General features: G+C 52.3%; 8 protein-coding genes across 8 annotated transcripts; 4 read left to right on the forward strand and 4 right to left on the reverse strand.

Annotated features, from left to right (window-relative positions):
• Positions 1-220: 220 nt before the first annotated feature.
• CDV56_102110 (putative MFS transporter) lies at positions 221-2133 on the reverse strand (the record flags this gene model as incomplete). Its single annotated transcript, XM_026755729.1, has 4 exons — positions 221-518; positions 567-1628; positions 1687-1849; positions 1917-2133. The coding sequence occupies 4 exons, from the start codon at positions 2131-2133 to the stop codon at positions 221-223; spliced, it is 1740 nt and encodes a 579-aa protein (XP_026611374.1).
• A 2384-nt stretch (positions 2134-4517) lies between these two features.
• CDV56_102669 (dienelactone hydrolase) lies at positions 4518-6120 on the forward strand (the record flags this gene model as incomplete). The annotated part of the gene is made up of 3 exons (XM_026756288.1): positions 4518-4764; positions 4820-5257; positions 5315-6120. 3 exons carry the CDS (start codon positions 4518-4520, stop codon positions 6118-6120), a joined length of 1491 nt encoding a protein of 496 aa, XP_026611375.1.
• A 183-nt stretch (positions 6121-6303) lies between these two features.
• CDV56_102905 (D-serine ammonia-lyase DSD1) lies at positions 6304-7703 on the reverse strand (the record flags this gene model as incomplete). Its single annotated transcript, XM_026756524.1, has 4 exons — positions 6304-6713; positions 6812-7301; positions 7358-7474; positions 7533-7703. The coding sequence occupies 4 exons, from the start codon at positions 7701-7703 to the stop codon at positions 6304-6306; spliced, it is 1188 nt and encodes a 395-aa protein (XP_026611376.1).
• A 763-nt stretch (positions 7704-8466) lies between these two features.
• On the reverse strand, positions 8467-10100 carry CDV56_103157 (glutamine synthetase family protein; the record flags this gene model as incomplete). Its single annotated transcript, XM_026756776.1, has 5 exons — positions 8467-8497; positions 8549-9226; positions 9275-9327; positions 9377-9636; positions 9683-10100. The coding sequence occupies 5 exons, from the start codon at positions 10098-10100 to the stop codon at positions 8467-8469; spliced, it is 1440 nt and encodes a 479-aa protein (XP_026611377.1).
• Positions 10101-10579: 479 nt separating this feature from the next.
• On the forward strand, positions 10580-11442 carry CDV56_103398 (type 1 glutamine amidotransferase; the record flags this gene model as incomplete). Its single annotated transcript, XM_026757017.1, has 3 exons — positions 10580-10808; positions 10858-11084; positions 11134-11442. 3 exons carry the CDS (start codon positions 10580-10582, stop codon positions 11440-11442), a joined length of 765 nt encoding a protein of 254 aa, XP_026611378.1.
• A 306-nt stretch (positions 11443-11748) lies between these two features.
• Positions 11749-13337, forward strand: CDV56_103505 (aldehyde dehydrogenase family protein; the record flags this gene model as incomplete). Its single annotated transcript, XM_026757124.1, has 4 exons — positions 11749-12150; positions 12205-12677; positions 12750-13170; positions 13224-13337. 4 exons carry the CDS (start codon positions 11749-11751, stop codon positions 13335-13337), a joined length of 1410 nt encoding a protein of 469 aa, XP_026611379.1.
• A 606-nt stretch (positions 13338-13943) lies between these two features.
• Positions 13944-14903, forward strand: CDV56_103738 (oxidoreductase, short-chain dehydrogenase/reductase family; the record flags this gene model as incomplete). Its single annotated transcript, XM_026757357.1, has 3 exons — positions 13944-13993; positions 14073-14615; positions 14663-14903. 3 exons carry the CDS (start codon positions 13944-13946, stop codon positions 14901-14903), a joined length of 834 nt encoding a protein of 277 aa, XP_026611380.1.
• Positions 14904-14997: 94 nt separating this feature from the next.
• Positions 14998-18488, reverse strand: CDV56_103846 (uncharacterized protein; the record flags this gene model as incomplete). Its single annotated transcript, XM_026757465.1, has 4 exons — positions 14998-15825; positions 15873-16499; positions 17222-18235; positions 18297-18488. 4 exons carry the CDS (start codon positions 18486-18488, stop codon positions 14998-15000), a joined length of 2661 nt encoding a protein of 886 aa, XP_026611381.1.
• Between the last annotated feature and the right edge of the window lie 43 nt (positions 18489-18531).

Here is an 18531-nt window from a genome sequence, read left to right on the forward strand (position 1 = left end):
CCTTCAGGCCATGTGGTCAGGCCAGGCCCTCGAGCTGTCCAGTTGGTGGCGTCGTGGAGTAACTAGTGACTGTTGTCCAAACCTAGGTAAAACTCGCTCTTCATACTCCAGTCTATTGTATGGCATGATAGCATGACCAGTCTATCCATCAAATGATAATTACAACTCTTATCACAATGCAGATAAGAATAAAGCTAGTTCATCACTGACCTGGGAAACGTCAAGCATCCTCCTCTTCAATCGGGATCAATTGTTCTCGCTCTTCCTCCTCCTCCAAGGCCAGTCTCCTCTTCGTGAAGCGCTTCCCGGCAATCCGCACATATGAAACAAGTCCCGTACCGACCACGAACCCAGCGGCTGCCAGGAAGATGTTGATTGGGATTGGGTCGCCGTGGAACGGTCCGTGGGTCAATGCGTCCAGCGCATATTGACTGAAGTTCACCAAGCCAGACACGCAGATAATGGTCCCGTACACGCGCCCAAATGTTGCAAAGCCGAACACCTTGGTGGCGTAGTCCCTAGCCGAGGTCAGTACACGAAGATAAACAGGAGACACAAAAACTTACGACATGGCTGAATAGTACAGCGGGCGTAGCAGGACGAACAACGTCACCGTAGTGTAACCGGCCCAAGCTGCTGGTACTGAGTTCAGGGCTCCAATCAGAGTGGTCAGGATGACAATGATGGTCAACATGTTCGGAACGCTCAAATGGTCCAAGAGCAGACCGATGAACGGGGTGGCAAAGACACCACCCACGGGTAGCGCAACATCGAAAAACTCATTGATCTGTTCAGCCTGCGTGTCGGAATCCAGCATAAACTCGTACTGGGACCGAATGGTGGCGATGAAGTAGTTCATCCGCAGCATCTGCAGGACAGTCATCAATGTGATCAGAATGAACCAAGGCGTGGCCATCTGCTTGCGAGCGGGCAAGCCGTGGAGGACGCCCCAGACCACACTGGTCGCATGGCGCTCCTCTTCCTGCTCCTCGCGCTGTCTTCTTTCGTCGGCATCACCCAGGACTTGGCTGATCATGCGCACGTTGTCAAGGCGTTCCTCGGCTCGTTGACTTCGCACCCGTCGCAGCTCAGAGTCGCTTTCAATCTCCTCGTCTGAGTCGTGGATATCCCGCGTAGGATCCTTGGCTTTCTCAATCTTGACTTCCAGCTGCTGCGTTGACTGATAATCTTGCGCGGGCATGATAGTAAATAAGGCAACCAGAAGGAAGACCGGAACAGTCAGGTAGCCTAGGAAAAACTTCTGCGGCGTGAATGCCTGGGGATTGCTCTCGTAGAGTATCCGGTAGAACAGATACACTGCGGCAGACGCATCAAATGCGCCAGTCACAAGAGCGACGATGATGCCTGCATGTCTGGGGAACGCATTCGCGATCTGGAACGAGGGGACAAAGATGAATGTCCCTCCAAGAGCTAGGAACAAGTTGGCAATGATGTACCCATCGAAAGCCGGTCGCGAAAATGAAAGCGCCATCAACAAACTACCAGCGGCAAGCAGAGCGGACCCGATGAATCCACAGATGCGCGAACCATAGCGGTCGAGGATGGTCCCGACCGGCAGAGCAGATACATTGGCGGTGATTGAACCAACCGTGAAGAACAAATTCAGCCTGAGTATTAGTGTTAGCCAAGAAAAAAAAAATAGCTAACCTGGTAAGCAGAACTTACCGAAGATCTTGCTCAAAACAAACCTCTACACCATCACGCAATTCCTCTTCCGTGCAAAGGTCGCGATAGACGCCCTCCTCGATCAGGACAGGCTTCAGAGCAGCGAAGCCGAACACAATTCCAGACGCGAACCAACAAGCGAGAATCGTGATGATTACCTGGGCTAAACTAGGTCAGGGCCTCGTCCTCATTCGACGAAAGGGAAAAGCAAAAACGACGCATTTGCATACCAAGTCTAACCCCAGTCGAGACCTTGTATGCCGGAGTGCCCGACTTGTCATCTGTCACCGGTTGTTGGCGGGCATGAAGAACATCGTAGCTGATTTTGCGTCGAATCGGCACCAAGGATTCGTCATGGAAGGTGGTGATGGTCTCATCATCAAGAAGTTCTGGTTCTAATTCGCGGTCCACGCCGTCAATTGCAGAGACGTGCTGCACCAAAGACATGGCCTATGACGCCTGATCAATGTCAGTAAAAACAACACGAAATGAGTATTGATGCTCTCTTGAAAGATAATACCTTTGATTGCGATGCGGGTTGATGATTCGAAAGCGTGGTGACGGTTGCTATGAGGGGCGCGAAGGTTACTTGTTCCCACCAGTCGAAGCTTCTGGAGACTGGAGCTAGACATGTTCCCTGCTCATAGCAACCCCCCACAGAAAGAAAGCTTGGACATATGACGTTAAAAAATTTGACAGCTTGTCTTCGTTCGGCTCAAAATTTAAAATGATTGATACTATTTCAGTTTGGTTACAGTCCATGGCGATTTCATATTGGAGTTGAGCATGGCTCTTTATGCGGGCCGTGGGACTGGACCAATTGCCGTCATCGCACAATCGACAGACGACCATGGTCAAAGTGAGCATCTTGTGGATCATCAGATATCTACCATCAATTCAATCAATCTCCTTATCCTGGGATGACTGCAACATCTCCGAGTTTGTCACTACAATATACGTTTCTGGTTGACTACCTAGCTAAAAGTTCGGGATCGTTCTTCTGCAGTTCTGCGCAGTCGGAATTGCCGAACCTCTACACTGATAATTTCCTTGTACGACTGCGACCGTTTCATGGACTGAGCGGAGAATCGGAACCTGCGGAACTCGACGCATACAGGAAGACTTCGACCATTGCGCAGATGATGCGAGCTTTTCCAATGATGCTGACCAGTCTCCTGCCGTGGTAAGTGATAATAATGAAACAGGACATGTCATAGATACGGGACGGTCGGTAGTCCGCGAAACCACCATTAATGACTTCTACTTCTTCCATTAACACCTTCGAGCGCTCAACCAAAATACCATTCTTCTGTCGAATAGAAACAACTCCCGAGACAGCACCATGTATCAAAACCGCCAACTCTGAAGCGCCAAATATATCCACACGCTAAACAGCGCCATACCCACCACAAAGCCAAGAAGAAGGCCACAACAACAGCGCGTGACTCTCCTCGCCAAAGCCGGCGAGGAAGAGGAAGGGTAGATCGTGTCTCGGGGATCCAGCTCTAAACGGTGAAATGTGGGCGGAACCGTGATGCTCATATGAGAAGTATCGGAATGTAGGGTATATTTTGGCGCGCTGGGTTCCACGTCCGAGGGACTTTCGTCTGTGTAGGGGGGAGGGGGAGGCAGATTCTGGGACGGTAGCAGTCAGCATCGGGCGTAGATCCGGGGTAAGGTTGGGTGGAGAGGTTATATCATGCCTTGTTTGTATCCATTGCAGAGTGAGTGGATACTAGATTGGTTGGGATAGTAAAGAAATATCAACTGAAGCCAGCGTAACGAATGCTGAAAACAAATGGCCCTGCTTATGCTGGAACTGAAGTACTCTCAAAGCTAGTCGAAGGAAGCGCGTTAATGCGCCAAGGCGCGATTATCTGTAGCCTGTACACAGACAGGAGGACTATTTTTAGGTGTCAGAGAAGTGTATGGAGTTAGCGCCGTGGATAATGAAGTTCACATTGGCTGCATCCCATAGAATTTGTGTGGTATAACAAATGCATCGTCGAACAGTGATAGATCGCTGAGATATGGATATATCCTCGAGATGAACTGGTATACGCGCTTGGTGTGCTGCTCAAATCCAGACTCATCCACATTATCAAAAGCATCATCGTATCATTTGACGCATCAAAGATCAAGGATGTGAAACCTCAATCTGACCCTGAAAATATATATGCTTGTCAGCAATAACAAGATAGGGAAACGAGGAATCGGCGGATAGGAGTGCCTGAGTGCCTGAGGCACTACAGAGATCATCCATGGGTAGGAGAACCAATTCCTTGTTCCTCTATAATGAGAAGCATTCGCCACTGTCATACAACTTGGGTCCATCGCGTGGAATGTGGAGTATGGCTCTCTTTGACTTTGTAATATCGCTGGTGTCGTCAATCTTGTTGCTGGATCATGTCGAGCTTCTATCACATCCGCATAGCTCTTCTTTCATTCAGTTGTGAACAGCATAAGTTATGCACCAGAAGATCGACCTTCTCAATCGTCCTGAATGACAACTGTCACTGCATGTCATAGGTACCTATTCTTGTTGTCTGATTGAACCTATCAATGTAGAGGCAGAAATCAGATGATGTTGGGGAAGAGATGCAATGACGTAGTGGCTGCGGGAGAGTCGCTTCATGGAGATGACGTAGGAAGCAGCAGTCCGCGGAACCAAATAATCTGATAATCCCCCTTAGAACCACAGACACAGAATTTTGGACATTCTTCCATAATCTCATTGTCATCCGATTCTTCCACGTGGGCATCGCCCCTTATATATACGGAGTATACACAGCAGGGCTTTGATCAACCCTCCAGCACAACACGCCAAGATCATGGCCCTCGTCTCTATCAACGCCGGTGGCGCGAGCGGAGGATTTCTCTACAACTCCAGCTTAGCAAAGACTCGGGTCTGCATCACGGCCGAGACACCAGACTTTGACAATGCGTTCATTCGCCAATGGCAGGATGAAGGGTTTGAGGTGATGTACCTTCCGTATAATGATGGAGGAAAGGAATATACCAGTCAATTGAAGTCTGTCAAGGAGGGATTAGGCGTAGGGGTTAACTATGCTGTTATCGGTGGGTGACTGCGTATCCGAGTACACTTGGAGTATATAAAACTAACTGGGAATAGCATTCGGTGATGCCGCCTCATTCTGCCTGGATTTCTATCTCAAACCCACAAACGCCAGCCGTCTTAGCGCTCTGATATCATACTATCCAACCAACATTCCCGATCCACGCTCGTCGTTCCCTCCCTCCGTGCGCTTCTTGACACATCTTGCTGGTGAAACGGTAGATGTGACGACAGTGCCCACGGCATTAGGCTTGCAAGGGAAGAAGCGTCGAACCACGAGGCAGATCAACCTGGGTATTGGGACAGGGGAGCGACTCAACATCGGACACCAAGCCTACACTTATGATAACGTGCAGCCGGGATTTGCAGAGCACGACCTGGAAGAGTACGATCGGCTGGCAGCCGAGTTGGCCTTTTCACGCTCGTTGCAGGTGATACGGTCGACAGTTACGCACAATACAGACCTTGAGAAGCGGTGGGAGGAGCATCTGGAGGGTATGTTTGCCTTGTGTTCAATGGAACATTCACGGGCCCGATGACTGATGTCGACAGCGAGATTCTTCTCAATGAATCTTAACAACGTAATGGAGCAGTATGTCGACCATCTCACCCCAAATGTCACCTACGCGCCGACCATGAGCGGAGGCATCGGAGCACGCGATCTACGTCGGTTCTACGAACACCACTTCCTCCGCAACCTGCCGCCATCGATGCGGCTGCGCCTTCTCTCACGGACTATCGGCGTTGACCGCGTCGTGGACGAGCTCTACGCTTCATTCGAACACACCCAGGAGATCCCCTGGATGCTCCCCGGCGTTCCACCCACCAACAAGAAAGTCGAAGTGATCCTCGTCAGCATTGTGAGCCTGCGCTCCGGAAAGCTGTACTCGGAACACGTCTACTGGGACCAAGCCAGCGTCCTCGTCCAGGTCGGACTGCTGGACCCCAAGCTCGTGCCGCAGGGAGTAGAGGGCGCCGATCGGTTGCCGGTTGTCGGAAAGGAGGCTGCACGGAGGATGCTGACCGAGGATCCGGAGGTGGAGCAGCGACACTACCATAATCGACTGATTCGTGCGGCGCATGCGAAGCACAGGGGCAGGCATGCGAAGAACGGGCTCTTGGAGGAGTCCGGCACAGAATTGAAGAGCGAGGCCGGGGACTCTGTGAGACCGGTAAATGTTAAAGGGAAAAGTGTACAGCGGCAGTCGCAGGCGGGCCCTGAGGAAGAGGGTGGGCTTAAAGGTGAGGAGCAGGAGACAAAAACTGAACGGATTGGTAACGGGGATACAAATGGGAGCAATGGGAAAAAAGCCGCATCTGTGGAAGATGATGAGAATGATGGAGATAATGACGACTAATGAGTTCGACCTTGGCACTGGATATGACCGTGACCGTGAACAAATTGCTATACGTCCGAGGTACCGCTGCTTCATGTACGATTTCTCTGGGATCTTGTTTCTTTCTCTGGCTTTTGTGATTTGTGTTATATATCCATGCTAGTAATCCATCTTGTCCTGGATCTCACCAGGGTCTACTTGTAACTACCACCCTTTCCACGGCACCCAGGTCTCCCTAACCACATCCCCCTCATCAACAACATAATACACATGATGCTGGGCAGCAGTAATACAAGCATGCTGGATATACAGCATCACCTTCTGGCCCACATGAAACACCTCCTCGACCCTCTGACCAGAGGATGCATCCGTCAGCCCCAGAATCCCATGCTCCTGCGCCATCCTCACAACCGCCCACCCAGGTTGGTCAGTCACCCGCCCAAAGCCCACCATTTCGCTTGTCTCCTTGGTCAGCGCGACCGTCCCCGCGTTGATCAGAGCCTCGTTACGCTCGGGGTACACGCTGCACACCTCCGCCAGCACGCGGACCGCCTGCTGGTTCTCGGCCACGAGGCCGGTACAGACTTGCTGCAGGTCATTGGCGGGGAAGTTTCCTACCCACAACATCAGCATCAGCATCAGCACCAGCATTCGCATTCGCATTCGCATTCGCATCAAACCCGGAAATTGGAAAATAAAGTCAAAGACAAACCAGCATGCAACTCCACCTCCAACCCCTCTGGCAACGCCCTCCGAATAGAATTCACCACGTGCGCCGTCGGCGTCGACCCAAACGATACCACCACCTTCCTCCCCTCCCCCTGTCTGTCTAGATGCGCCGCCGCACGAACAACACCCTCCACCTCACTCCTCAACACCGTCGCCGCTGCCTCCGCCGTCCGACACCCGTACGAATGCCCCGCGTGGCAGTAGAACCCGTACACCTCCGCCGCAGGCGAGCCCTCCACCTTTTCCACGAGGTTACGCAGCGCAGGCGAGGAACTCTCCAGCCCGGCGCGGTGCGAGCCGACGTCAACCTTGATGAAGACGGGCCAGGGGGTTGTACGCCCTGCAGATTGGGCGAAGGTCTCGAGGGCGTCGATCTGGGCTTCATTGTCGACCATCAGGACGATTTTGAGTTTCGATGAGAGGGCTGAGAGGTGGGGGAGGGCGCTGGGGTAGATGGGGAGGCCGTAGAGACACTTTTCCCCTCGGATTGGTTGTTAGTGGTTGTTAGTGGAGGGAGACGCGGCCTTACTTCGTCGAGGATGCCCTCCTCCGCGAGGGGGAGGGCGCCCCTGATCTCGCAGAGGGTTGAGGCGACGATTTTCCGGTGTGTGCCGTTGCCGAGCATCATGCGCGTTACTTCGAGGGACTTGGCGGGAGTTAGGTGAGGCTTGTTGGGTGGCAGGAGATAGAGTGGAGGTGCGTACCTTGAGCGTCTTGACATGCGGCCGGAAGGAGATTCCCAGCTCGTTAACATCCTGGAGTAGCTGTTCGATATTCCGTTGCAGGATGGGTTTGCTGAGCACCACTGATGGGGTGGGCAGGTCTGTTGCTGGACGGCCGATGAAGGACTCGTGGTTTTGCAGGGAGAAGTCCATTGCGTAGGGTTAATGGGCTGGTTAGTTAGAGATTATGTTGGAGATCCGGGTTCAGTCTTTTTCTGAACTTTGAACAATGATTGCAAGCGAGAAGCAGATTGTTGACTTGATGCAACTGGCGGTGCGGGGTCTTATCAATGGTTCCCCGCATTGGGCGATGAGGTTACATTTGCCGCCAACTGGCAAGGCACAAGTGAGTGGTATCTAGAGCGTAGTAGATAGTACGACCTGATGCTTAGAGGATTGGGCGTCCAGGATGCGGTTTAATCGTCGTAACTGTCATGTTTTCTGGCTTGGCTTATCTCATAGGAGAGTACAAGTTGTACCAGTACTGGGTGCAATGTTTGCTCACACCAATGCTCATAATTCATATCAAACTTGCAATGTTATATATGCCCAAGTATTCACTCCATAGTACTTCTGCTAGACTGCCAGGGAGCTTTGACATAGATAGTACTCAAGCCATTTCAAGGCTGATCCTCCGGGCTAAAGACATCCGCATCACCCTTGAGATGATACTTGATGGCCCTTTGCGATCACAGCTCGAGGAGAAATGTACAAAATCACGTACTTCACCCATTGAGCACCGGGACCAACCAGTAAAGTTGGCATCTACATAAGCTTAGCTCTTCCCCGCCAGCAGGTTGGAAATAATGACTACTTTGTCTCTGCGTCATACACTCAAAAAAAGACTTGTCCAAAGGTTCGGCAATATCTGTCATTCGTGGTAACTTCATGATACAAATTGAAGAATGCTGCATCCTTATACAGTCTCAATATATCGCTTGAATTCCCTATACATAAGTATTAGTCACCGGTCAGAGTACTCAAGATCGACAACTTACCAATCGGTTACAGCCTCCCTCCACACCTTGAGCTCATGCTCTCGCGTAGCAGTGAAGAAGTCGACAAAGTCCCCATCCAGAATCTCCCGCGCAATACTGTCAGGCGCACTAAATCTCTTGATGGCTTCTTCCAGCGTGTTCGGCAGCAGCTCCGGACGATCACCTTGCTTCAACGCCGACATAGGCGGTACCTTGATATCAAGCTTCTTCTCAATGCCCCGCCATCCGGCAGCAAGGATTACACTGAGTGCGTAGTGAGGATGCAGGTCAGCGCCGGGAATACGCACTTCCATCCGCGTGGCGCCAGGCTTACACACGGGTGGCGTGATGATGCGGATCGACGCCATCCTGTCCTCCAGGCCCCAGCTGATATTCACAGGGGCCCAGTAGTTCTCCACCAGGCGCTTGTAGGAATTGATCGTGGGTGCGAAGAGGGGCATGATATCCGGCAAAGCCTCCAGGAGACCGGCGAGGAATTGTCGGCCCATGTCTGACAGACCAGCTGCATCAGACCAGGGGGCGTTGGGGTCAGGCGTGTCTCTGGCGAAAAGGTTTTTCCCTTCGAAATCGCAAAGGGAGATGTGAATGTGACCGGAGCTGCCCGGTTGGCCGTACATGGGCTTTGCCATGAAGCAGGGGGTGATTCCGTGCTCGATCCCGATGGATTTTGCCAGAAGTCTGACAAGTTAGCGAGATGCCGTTTAGGCGGCGCCGAAGATGACTTACTTGAACAGAGACACCCGATCTGCCATTTCGGTAACATTACACACTTTGAGGGCCTGTAAATTGATTAGAAAGGTTCTTGTCCTACATGTGTACTCGACTGACCGCTTCGTAGACACCTGGCCCTCCCTCCGTATGCCACCCCTCAATACCACAGTTGAACTGCGCACTGGTGTTGAAGATATCCCAGAAGTACTTCTTAAAGGCTACCGGTCGTGTCGCGCTGTATGAAAAACTGCCGGCGGTCATCGGGCGAAGGGCACCGGGTGCATTCTTCTCCAGAAAGGCAGCGATATCGCGGATCTGCGAACCATTGGCGTATCCGTCTTGTGAAGGCGTCTGGAAGTTCATAAATTCGAGTTCCACTACACCCATTAGCCGACATACTTGGGCCGAGACCAGGAAACTTACCTCCAGCCATGGCCTGGCATTTCGCCTCCGCAAGCTTGTCCGTTATCGATCTCAACATGCTCCGGCCGTCTGCAGTGACTGGCTTCTCGTTCTGGACAAAGCGCACCAGGAAGAAGGGAATGTTGTCTTCCCACGGTATCCGTCGGTAGGAGCTGAGGTCTGGCACCGCGATGAAATCCACATAGCCTGATTCGGGGGGTGCGATCTTTGCATCTGTAGTGTACAGCACATCCTGCATATCCCATCCAAACACCGCAGAGCTGAAGCCAAAGCCCTTCTGCGCGATGCCGAGGAACTTCTCCTTGGCCATCACCTTACCGCGTAGGATGCCATCGCAGTCAATGCCGGCAACTTTGACGCTGATGTCGTGTTCAAGAAGGCGAGGAAGATCCTCTACCGTGATTGTATGCTTTGTCATCTTCAGAATAGTATCAACTCAAACACGAGATCAAAATATGATTGAGACGAGAAAAAGTCTCCAAGAGCTTCTTAAAAGACGCAACCAACATCGATGCCATTGTGGAGCTTGCTGGACATACCGCTTTGCGCCGGCATCATGGACCCGAGTTTCGTGCAAAACACCCATTGGCCAATTGCATTTACCCGCGACGATGCAATCCAAAGCAAGATCATCATCATATTGCGATTTGCGACGCAGCTGTGACACTGACCGCGGGGCACCGATTATGGGGGCTTTATCGCGGACCGCGCTGGTGAGGGGAAAAGGCGATAAGAGAGACCGCGCTTATCGATAAGGGTTGGGGAAATCAACATTCCAGCTGCATGTGTCTGTAGCGATGATATTATTATTACCAACTAGATATTATCTATCATGATGACAGCTCAGAAAGAATCATCTCTCATCATCTCCAGAATTATTGATTTCAAGGATCCATCATGACCCGCCTTCTTCGTGCAGCAATCCTCGAGTGCGACGCGCCCATTCAGCCCGTCAAGGACCGCTACGGGACGTATGGAGACCTTTTCGAGAATCTCCTCAAAGCAGGTTTGAAAGCGCAAGGACTTGAATTTCAGGCGGGTTTACAGGTCACCAAATGGGATGTTGTGAACAGTTCTGTCTATCCCAAACCCGATGACTGTGATGCGATACTCTTGACCGGAAGCAGTACGTTTTCCATGCGAAATCCTTGCAACAACAGCTAACAGGATTGCAGAACATGATGCCTTTTCAGACGAGCCATGGATTATCGAATTGACAAACTATGTTCGAGATGTATACGAAAATCACAAGAAGCCCATTATTGGGATATGCTTCGGTCATCAGATCATTGCACGTGCCCTGGGAGCCCGCGTGGGTCGAAGCGACAGAGGATGGGAGATTGCAGTTGAGCCGATTATACTGACTGATACTGGGAGGGAACTATTCTCTAAGAATGTTCTGGTAAGTTGGATACTTTGCGTATGGAACGTTCACTGACCGTTTTGGGCAGTCCCTCCATCAAATGCACCGTGATATCGCCTACGAAGTTCCAGAGGGTTGTATCAACTTAGGGTCGAGTTCCATCTGTGAGGTACAAGGGCTCTACAGCCCTGGGAGGATTTTTAGTGTTCAAGGCCATCCAGAGTATGATGAGTTTGTGGTCAGCAAGCTAATTGAGACCCGGCATGCTATGGGGATCTTTGATGACCAGCTGTTCAAGGACGGTCTATCCCGAGCTGGAAACCCGCATGATGGATCAGTTGTCGGGGAGGCGATTTGCAAGTTTCTTCTTGATGATCCGGTAGCCAAGCATGTATAGCAGAGTGATTGAATAGGAGTAAGGGCTCGAGAGCTTTCAACTATGAATGTGATCTCGTAATTGATTGACATTGTCCACAGCATCACAGAGTAGGCAAGCGAAGAGTAAACAATAATCCCCACGCCTTTACCGCGCTCTCCAATATTCCCCACATCGCTATCAAGAGTTCAAGACCGCGCGGGCAATGATGAAGTATGCCAGAGCACATAATTATTATTCTTATCACCAGGACAGTTCGTATATTAAGAAACAGTGGAATAAATTGTGATACTATCCAGCATCACATATTATTACACCCAAACCAAAATGGCCAACCAGATTCGCACCCTTTCTCCCTCCACCAACGAAGTCATCTTCGAACACCAGGGAACCTCTCTGGAAGAGGCCCGCGCAATCGCACAAGCATCTTATGAAGCATTCAAATCATACAAGAAGACCACTCTCGCTGAGCGCGAAAATATCATCGTCAAAGCCCTTGACTTGATTGCGGCGAACATCGACACCCTGAGCAATGAGCTCACCACGCAAATGGGCCGTCCGATTGCCTACAGCGCAAAAGAGATCGAGACCATGCGCAAACGCGCCGATTACCTCCTATCAATCGCGGAGGACAGCCTGCTCGAACACCCAGGACAGCCAGAGAAGGGATTCCGACGCAGCGTGAAGAAGGAACCGGTTGGACCGACATTGATCGCGACAGCGTGGAATGTACGTGTCGTTCTCCTGAAGCATCGCCTCGTCACATCCATCTAACAAGCACAGTACCCCTACCTCATCACAATCAACACCCTCGTCCCAGCCCTCCTGGCCGGCAACACAGTCATCCTGCGTCCCTCCCCGCAGACGCCCCTCATCGGCGAACGCCTCCTCACGTACTTCACCCAAGCCGGCCTCCCGCCCAACGTCCTCCAACTCATCCACGTCGGCTCCCTCGACGTCCTCGACGAGATCGTCAAACTCCCCCAAATCAAACTCGTCTCGTTCACCGGCTCCACAGCAGGCGGCGTGCGCATCCGCGAGGCAACCGCCCGCCGCATCGTCCCCGTGAACCTAGAACTGGGCGGCAAGGACCCGGCCTACGTCCGCGCAGACGCAGACATCCCCTACGTCGCGGCGCAGATCGTCGACGGCGCGGTCTTCAACTCGGGACAGAGCTGCTGCTCCATCGAGCGGGTGTATGTCCACGCGGACGTCCACGATGCCTTTGTCGTGGAGGTGCAAAAGGAGCTTGAGACGTAAGCCCCGTCCCCGTCCACCCCCATTCTAACTCACCACAGAGAAACCTGACACCTGCAATGCAATACTAGGTACAAACTCGGTGATCCAACCGATAAATCCACAACCACCGGCCCCGTCATCTCCCGTCTCGCGGTGAAAACCATCCAGTCGCACATCGACGACGCGCTCTCCAAGGGCGCCGTCAACGCAACTCCCCCCAATGAATCCTTCCTTGCTGTCCCCTCGCAGAAACCAGAGGGGAACTATATCGCCCCCACGGTCCTCACAAACGTCACGCACGACATGACCGTCATGCAAGACGAGACCTTCGGCCCCGTGCTCCCCATCATGAAGGTGTCCAGCGACGAGGAGGCGGTCTCGCTCATGAACGACAGTGGGTACGGGCTGACCGCTAGCGTGTGGACGAGAGACATCGCGCGCGGGGAGGAGTTGATTGCTGAGATCGAGGCCGGGACAGTGTTCATCAACCGGTGTGATTATCCCAGTCCGGTACGTATACATCCCGTTCAGCTTCTCAAGATGGCTACTGATGATACGATTAGGACCTTGCGTGGGTTGGTTGGAAGAATTCCGGGTTGGGATGTACGCTCGGACCGCATGCCTTTGACGGGTTCTACAGATTGAAGAGCTATCATATCAAGGAGGAACAGGCTTAGTTAGCCAGTTAGTTGCCAGACTGTATATACTGAATTCAATGCCTGCTTTCGATCTCACTTATCAATTTGCTCCTCTACCAATGTGTATCCGTACATTGCCAGCTTGCTTCAGGGAATTCGGCTCTCAAGCCATGGAACATAGACAATAGCGTAAACGTCCCCAGCTCCTTGCGATCGTTCATAGTGCTACACCCTCTACGCAGCATGTATCTGCAAAAAAAATAACCGCGCCGACTGCCCCACCCGCACTCCCTTACCGCGCCGCGGGGCTACCCCACCACCCCTTATCAGCTATCATTTCGGCAGCGCGACGGCGGGCAACCGGGCGTCGTGTGACCCTCACAGCGCTCCGCTGATGGTAAGGACCCCTCCACGTGTCTCGCGTTATCATGTAATGGAAACAAGAGCTGAAGAGTATGCGACAGAAGTGGAGAGAGATGAACTGTCCGCGCAGCTATGGTGGGACCGACGAGAACCGACCTCGGCCGGGATAAGTTGGATATAAAGATGGTAGGATCCTGAGTTGGTTTGTTGAGTATACAGAGATACAAGTGTTTGAGATCAAGCGCTTGATTTAGTATACATATACTATAAATTCAGGATACAATGGTTGGAAGACTCGCTGGAAAGAACGCCGTTGTCACCGGCGCTGCTGGGTACGTTCATTTCATTTCATGTTTCTTTTTGCTTTCTGAGCTCCAAATAAGGAAAAGAGAATGGCTGACGAAAGGACAGTGGCATCGGCCTTGAAACTACAATTCTCATGCTCCGCGAGGGCGCCTCCGTCCTTATGACCGATATCTCCGCGCCAGGCCTCGAAAGGGCTATTGCCAAGGTTCACGAGGTCGTGCCGCAGCACGACGGCCGGGTGGAATATCGTGTCGTCGACGTGTCCAAGGAGTCCGAGGTGGAGGCGGCGGTGGCGCATCTCGATTCCTGGGGCGGTCTGGACGTGATGTTCAACAATGCGGGGATCATGCATCCCAAGGATGGAGACTCGGAGGAGACCCCCGAGAATATTTGGGACTTGACGATGAATATCAATGTCAAGGGTGTGTGGTACGGCTCGAAACACGCGGTCAAGAGCTTGCGCAGGCACGGCAAGAAGAAGGGCAGTATCATCAACACAGCTAGTATGGTTGCCCTGGTTGGCGCGGCTACCCCTCAGCTTGCGTACACCGCCAGCAAGGGTGCTGTTCTTGCGATGACTCGTGAACTGGCCATCGTCCACGCTCGTGAGGGATTCCGTTTCAACTCGCTGTGCCCGGCGCCTCTCAAGTATGCCATTCAGTTCCCCTGATTGCGATTAAAGCTAACGATATCAGCACCCCACTTCTGCAGGATTGGCTTGGAGACGACAAGGAGAAGCGATTCCGTCGCGAGGTCCATTTTCCCACCGGCCGATTCGGTGAGGCGATCGAGCAGGCTCACGCCGTCATCTTCCTGGCCAGCGACGAAAGCAGCTTCGTCAATGCCGCAGACTTCGTTGTGGACGGCGGCTTAACCAAGGCCTATGTGACTCCCGAGGGTCCTGCCACCGAAGCGCCCAAGAACCTGGGCTCATAAGCAGGAACGCTGGGGTCCGCCGATTGTATTGGCGGTTGAATGCAATGAATCATGACTGTAAATTAGCCAAATTGAAATATTATCGTGTTACCCGTTACGCAAACGAGATCCAGATTTGATGCTGCTGCATAGCCCGACAGATATTCCATGGTCCGGCGTCCTCCAGAGGCACTTGCCACATATGCTCCAACAAAAGTAGCGTCCGTTGCATATTCCCGAGACCAAAGGTGTTTACCATTGTGTGCAGGCGCTGTCGTAAAGAATTCTGTTGGTCCATGTCAGACAGGCAGGATCCCACAACAGCAATAGGCCAGCAGAGTCCTGAATTGATACGAGCTGTAGCCGAGAGTTGATTCAGGTAAGACATCGCGTCTGTGATTGCAGCATCAATAAGGCCTTGATATATTCCCTGCTCGGCCCGTGAAAAAGCACCCAGCGACGTGTAAAGATAGAGAAGCATCGCCTGCTGGAAGATTCGTCCTGCCATGAATACCTCGGGGGTTACCGAAGGATAAGGTGCCCAACGTAAGATTTGTGCTTGTAATGAGCCAAACATGGCGATGTCGTCCGCAGTCGGAAGATTCGGCTGGCCATCCTCCATCATCCATTGCCGTCCCAAGTCAAAAATACACGGGATCATCAGTAGCAGTTCAAGCCAGCAGCCGCAGAGATTACCGACGTATTCCGATTCTAACAGCTGACGCGCTCGCTGCTCTAGGTCAAAGTTCAAGAAGAGCTGACGGCTGACCCGTGCATCAATTGATATCATGCTCACTGTCGCAGTGTAGGTGTAGTACTCAATGACAAAGTTTTTGAGGTCTTTCGGGACCGCGCTATCGCTCTGGGTAAGTAGACGGATAAGCAATGAATTCGCGGCTGACAGGTGGTCAAAGATCGTGCCATTCATGTCTCCTCTGGCGGTCTAGGCCTCGTCAGTCACTTTCCTCCGTACCGCTCGTGAAAACGCACCTCAGTAAAACACATCAACAAAGCTCCAACGGTAAGCATGAGCGGATTCGACTCCTTCCCATCAATAAAATCGGTGACACCCTTGCGAAACAACTGCAGCGCCTTGGTGTAGTGACTCTGAGCAACCTCGTCCGAGTCGTTGCGGCAACGGAACGCTCGATGAGCCGCACTCTGCGTCAGAACCAGCTGCAGCAGAAGGTCACTGGTGAACGCCAGTGGAACAATTTGGACCAGGAACGGGTTCACCGGCGTCGATCCATTCGCCATGCAGTCGGCAGTAGTGGCCAAGTAATGACTCAATAACTGGAAGGACTCCGGACTGTACCCGGGTAGCATTGACAGACTCCGCGGCATTACATCTCCAATCGAGCCTTGGCTGTTGCTTCTGGCAGGGTGAGAATAGCCCATGGGAACTAGAGACGCAGCGTCAAGATCTGCCAGCCCCAGCGCCTCTGTGGGAGGTACAGCTGGCACACTCGCTGACTGCGCAGGTGAGATCGGAGAAACAGCAGGCGAGAAGGGCGAATGCGACGAGGCACCATGTGAGATTGAGCTTCGAAAGGACTGCGGGCTGCCGTGTTGAATGATAATATCCTCCTCGTCCATCTGACCACTTCCGCATGAGTGCTGATCAGTCTGTGCCAGCATTGCATCCCTGTCATTATCACGGGGTCTTGATGAAGATGATACGTGAGCAGGCCAGTGACAGCTGAGTTTGTTTCGCGTGCATCCGCCACAGACGGGCCGATTTTCATCACATTTCTTCTTACGGCGTCTGCAGGTCCAGCAGCCGGTTCGAACGCGAACAATCGGCTGTGTCCGGGGTCGTTTATTGAGCGGCATCAGGGCCTAGAAGGTGGAGAGCAATACCAAAGAAACGTCTTTAGCGTCGAGTCTGGGAAGTGAAGAAGGGGAATTTGCGGGGAAACGGGACTCGTTGCTGATAAGCATAGGGGAGTTGGGCTAGTGCTAGATGGGGCAATATGTGGGGCCTAGTCTGGTTGTCGCCTGATAAGGATCCTGTCAACTGGTCAAGGGCTTGCATGATGATGATGATGATGCCCGGTGCTTTGCTACCTGAATGATTCTTGCTATGTCTGTTTATTTCTAGATTTGAGTATAGTACGTCTTTGGGTTAAATCATTAACAGTACGACCGAAGTATTCTATCTACAGTGTTCATTTCGGATGCATCTAATCAATTGACCATTAAGAACATACATGTGCCTGACTTAAAGGCAGCTCGACATGAAAGCATATTTACTCGGTGACTTGGCTCTCAACATGGCCGTGCTTCTGCAAAAGCTTCATTAGTAATCATCGAATTTCGACTGGCCGAGAAAGACCTACCAGCTTGCGAGTGTACTTGACACCAACGTTGGTCTTGCTAGCCGAATCGTAAGGGACAGGGCTGGTGTAGTTGTAGGTAGGAGCAAGTTTCTTGTAGGTCTCGTGGACATCCTTCAGGATGCCGTGACCGGCGGAGCAGGATCCCTTGGTCAGGGGAACGGGCCAGTTGGGAGTGTAACTGTTGGCGGAGAGGGGACCAGGGTAGCTGTGGTTGAGGTAGAGGTTGCTGGTATCAACCTCCCAGTTGACGTAGCCGGTCTTCTCGGCAACAAAGCTGAGCAGGTTGGCACCGCAGTCCCAGCGACCAAGGGAGGGCAGACCCCAGTTGGCAGACATAGAAGCGATCACGGAGTAATGGGTGTAGAAGGTGTCATCCTCCTTGCCAATCAGGTGCTCGGGGACAGCACCACCAAGCAGAATGCTGTAGATCTTGTTGCCGATCTTGTAGGTAGAGTTTTCATCAAAGGTGAGGAGGATCAGAGTGTCCTTGGTGAAGTACTCGTCCTCGAGCAGCTCAGACAGGAAGTTCCAGGACCAGGTACCAGCAAAGGTAATGTTTGTGTCGTGAGCATCATTGGTCATGTTAGGGGTGATGAACATGTGCTGGGGCAGACGGTGGTTCTTCAGATCATCGTAAAAGCTGGTAAAGTTCTTGATCTGACGGAGTCGCGTGGCATCCTGAGTGATAGAGTCGAACAGGATCGCGGGGTTGTGCTTGCGCACGTAATCATTGGGGCCGGACTCCGGGTACCGGAAGCCCTGGTAGCCAGGGTAGGGAAGGTGCTCTTGATATTCTCCCCATGCGATGTTCTTGGTGTCGAACAGGTCGGCAATGGTAGAAACGTTGGCAGGGACCTGGTTGAAGTTATCGTTGTCCATGCCGAAGGTATCACCACCAGCAGCAGCGCAGTAATTGGGCTCCGAGGGGTGAGTGACGGCCCAGAAGTTGGTCAAAAGAAGACCCTTCTTGGCCAGGGCGGACATGTGAGCATCAGCGGCAGCTTTGTCGAAGTCCTGCGATATTGAACTGGTTAGTGACTGTTCTGGTATTTCGATTCAGATGTGCGTCACACACGGTGTTTTCCAACCAGATGTTGACAAAACGGTTGAAGGCAAGACCCCGGACATTGGAGACAGGGGAGTATGGCTGAACAGTAGCCTGAGCAGCTTCAATCTCCACGAGAGAAGGGTATTGCTCAGAGGAAGTCTGCGCCAGAGCGACCGACAGGCCTCCAAGGAGGGTCACGAGAGACTGCTTAGTGAACATAGTGCCCGACTGTCTCTGTGGTAGATCTGGAAGGAATGGAATT

The sequence above is a fragment of the Aspergillus thermomutatus genome, assembly GCF_002237265.1.
Source record: "Aspergillus thermomutatus strain HMR AF 39 chromosome Unknown NODE_231, whole genome shotgun sequence".
NCBI classification, from domain to species: Eukaryota; Fungi; Ascomycota; class Eurotiomycetes; order Eurotiales; family Aspergillaceae; genus Aspergillus; species Aspergillus thermomutatus.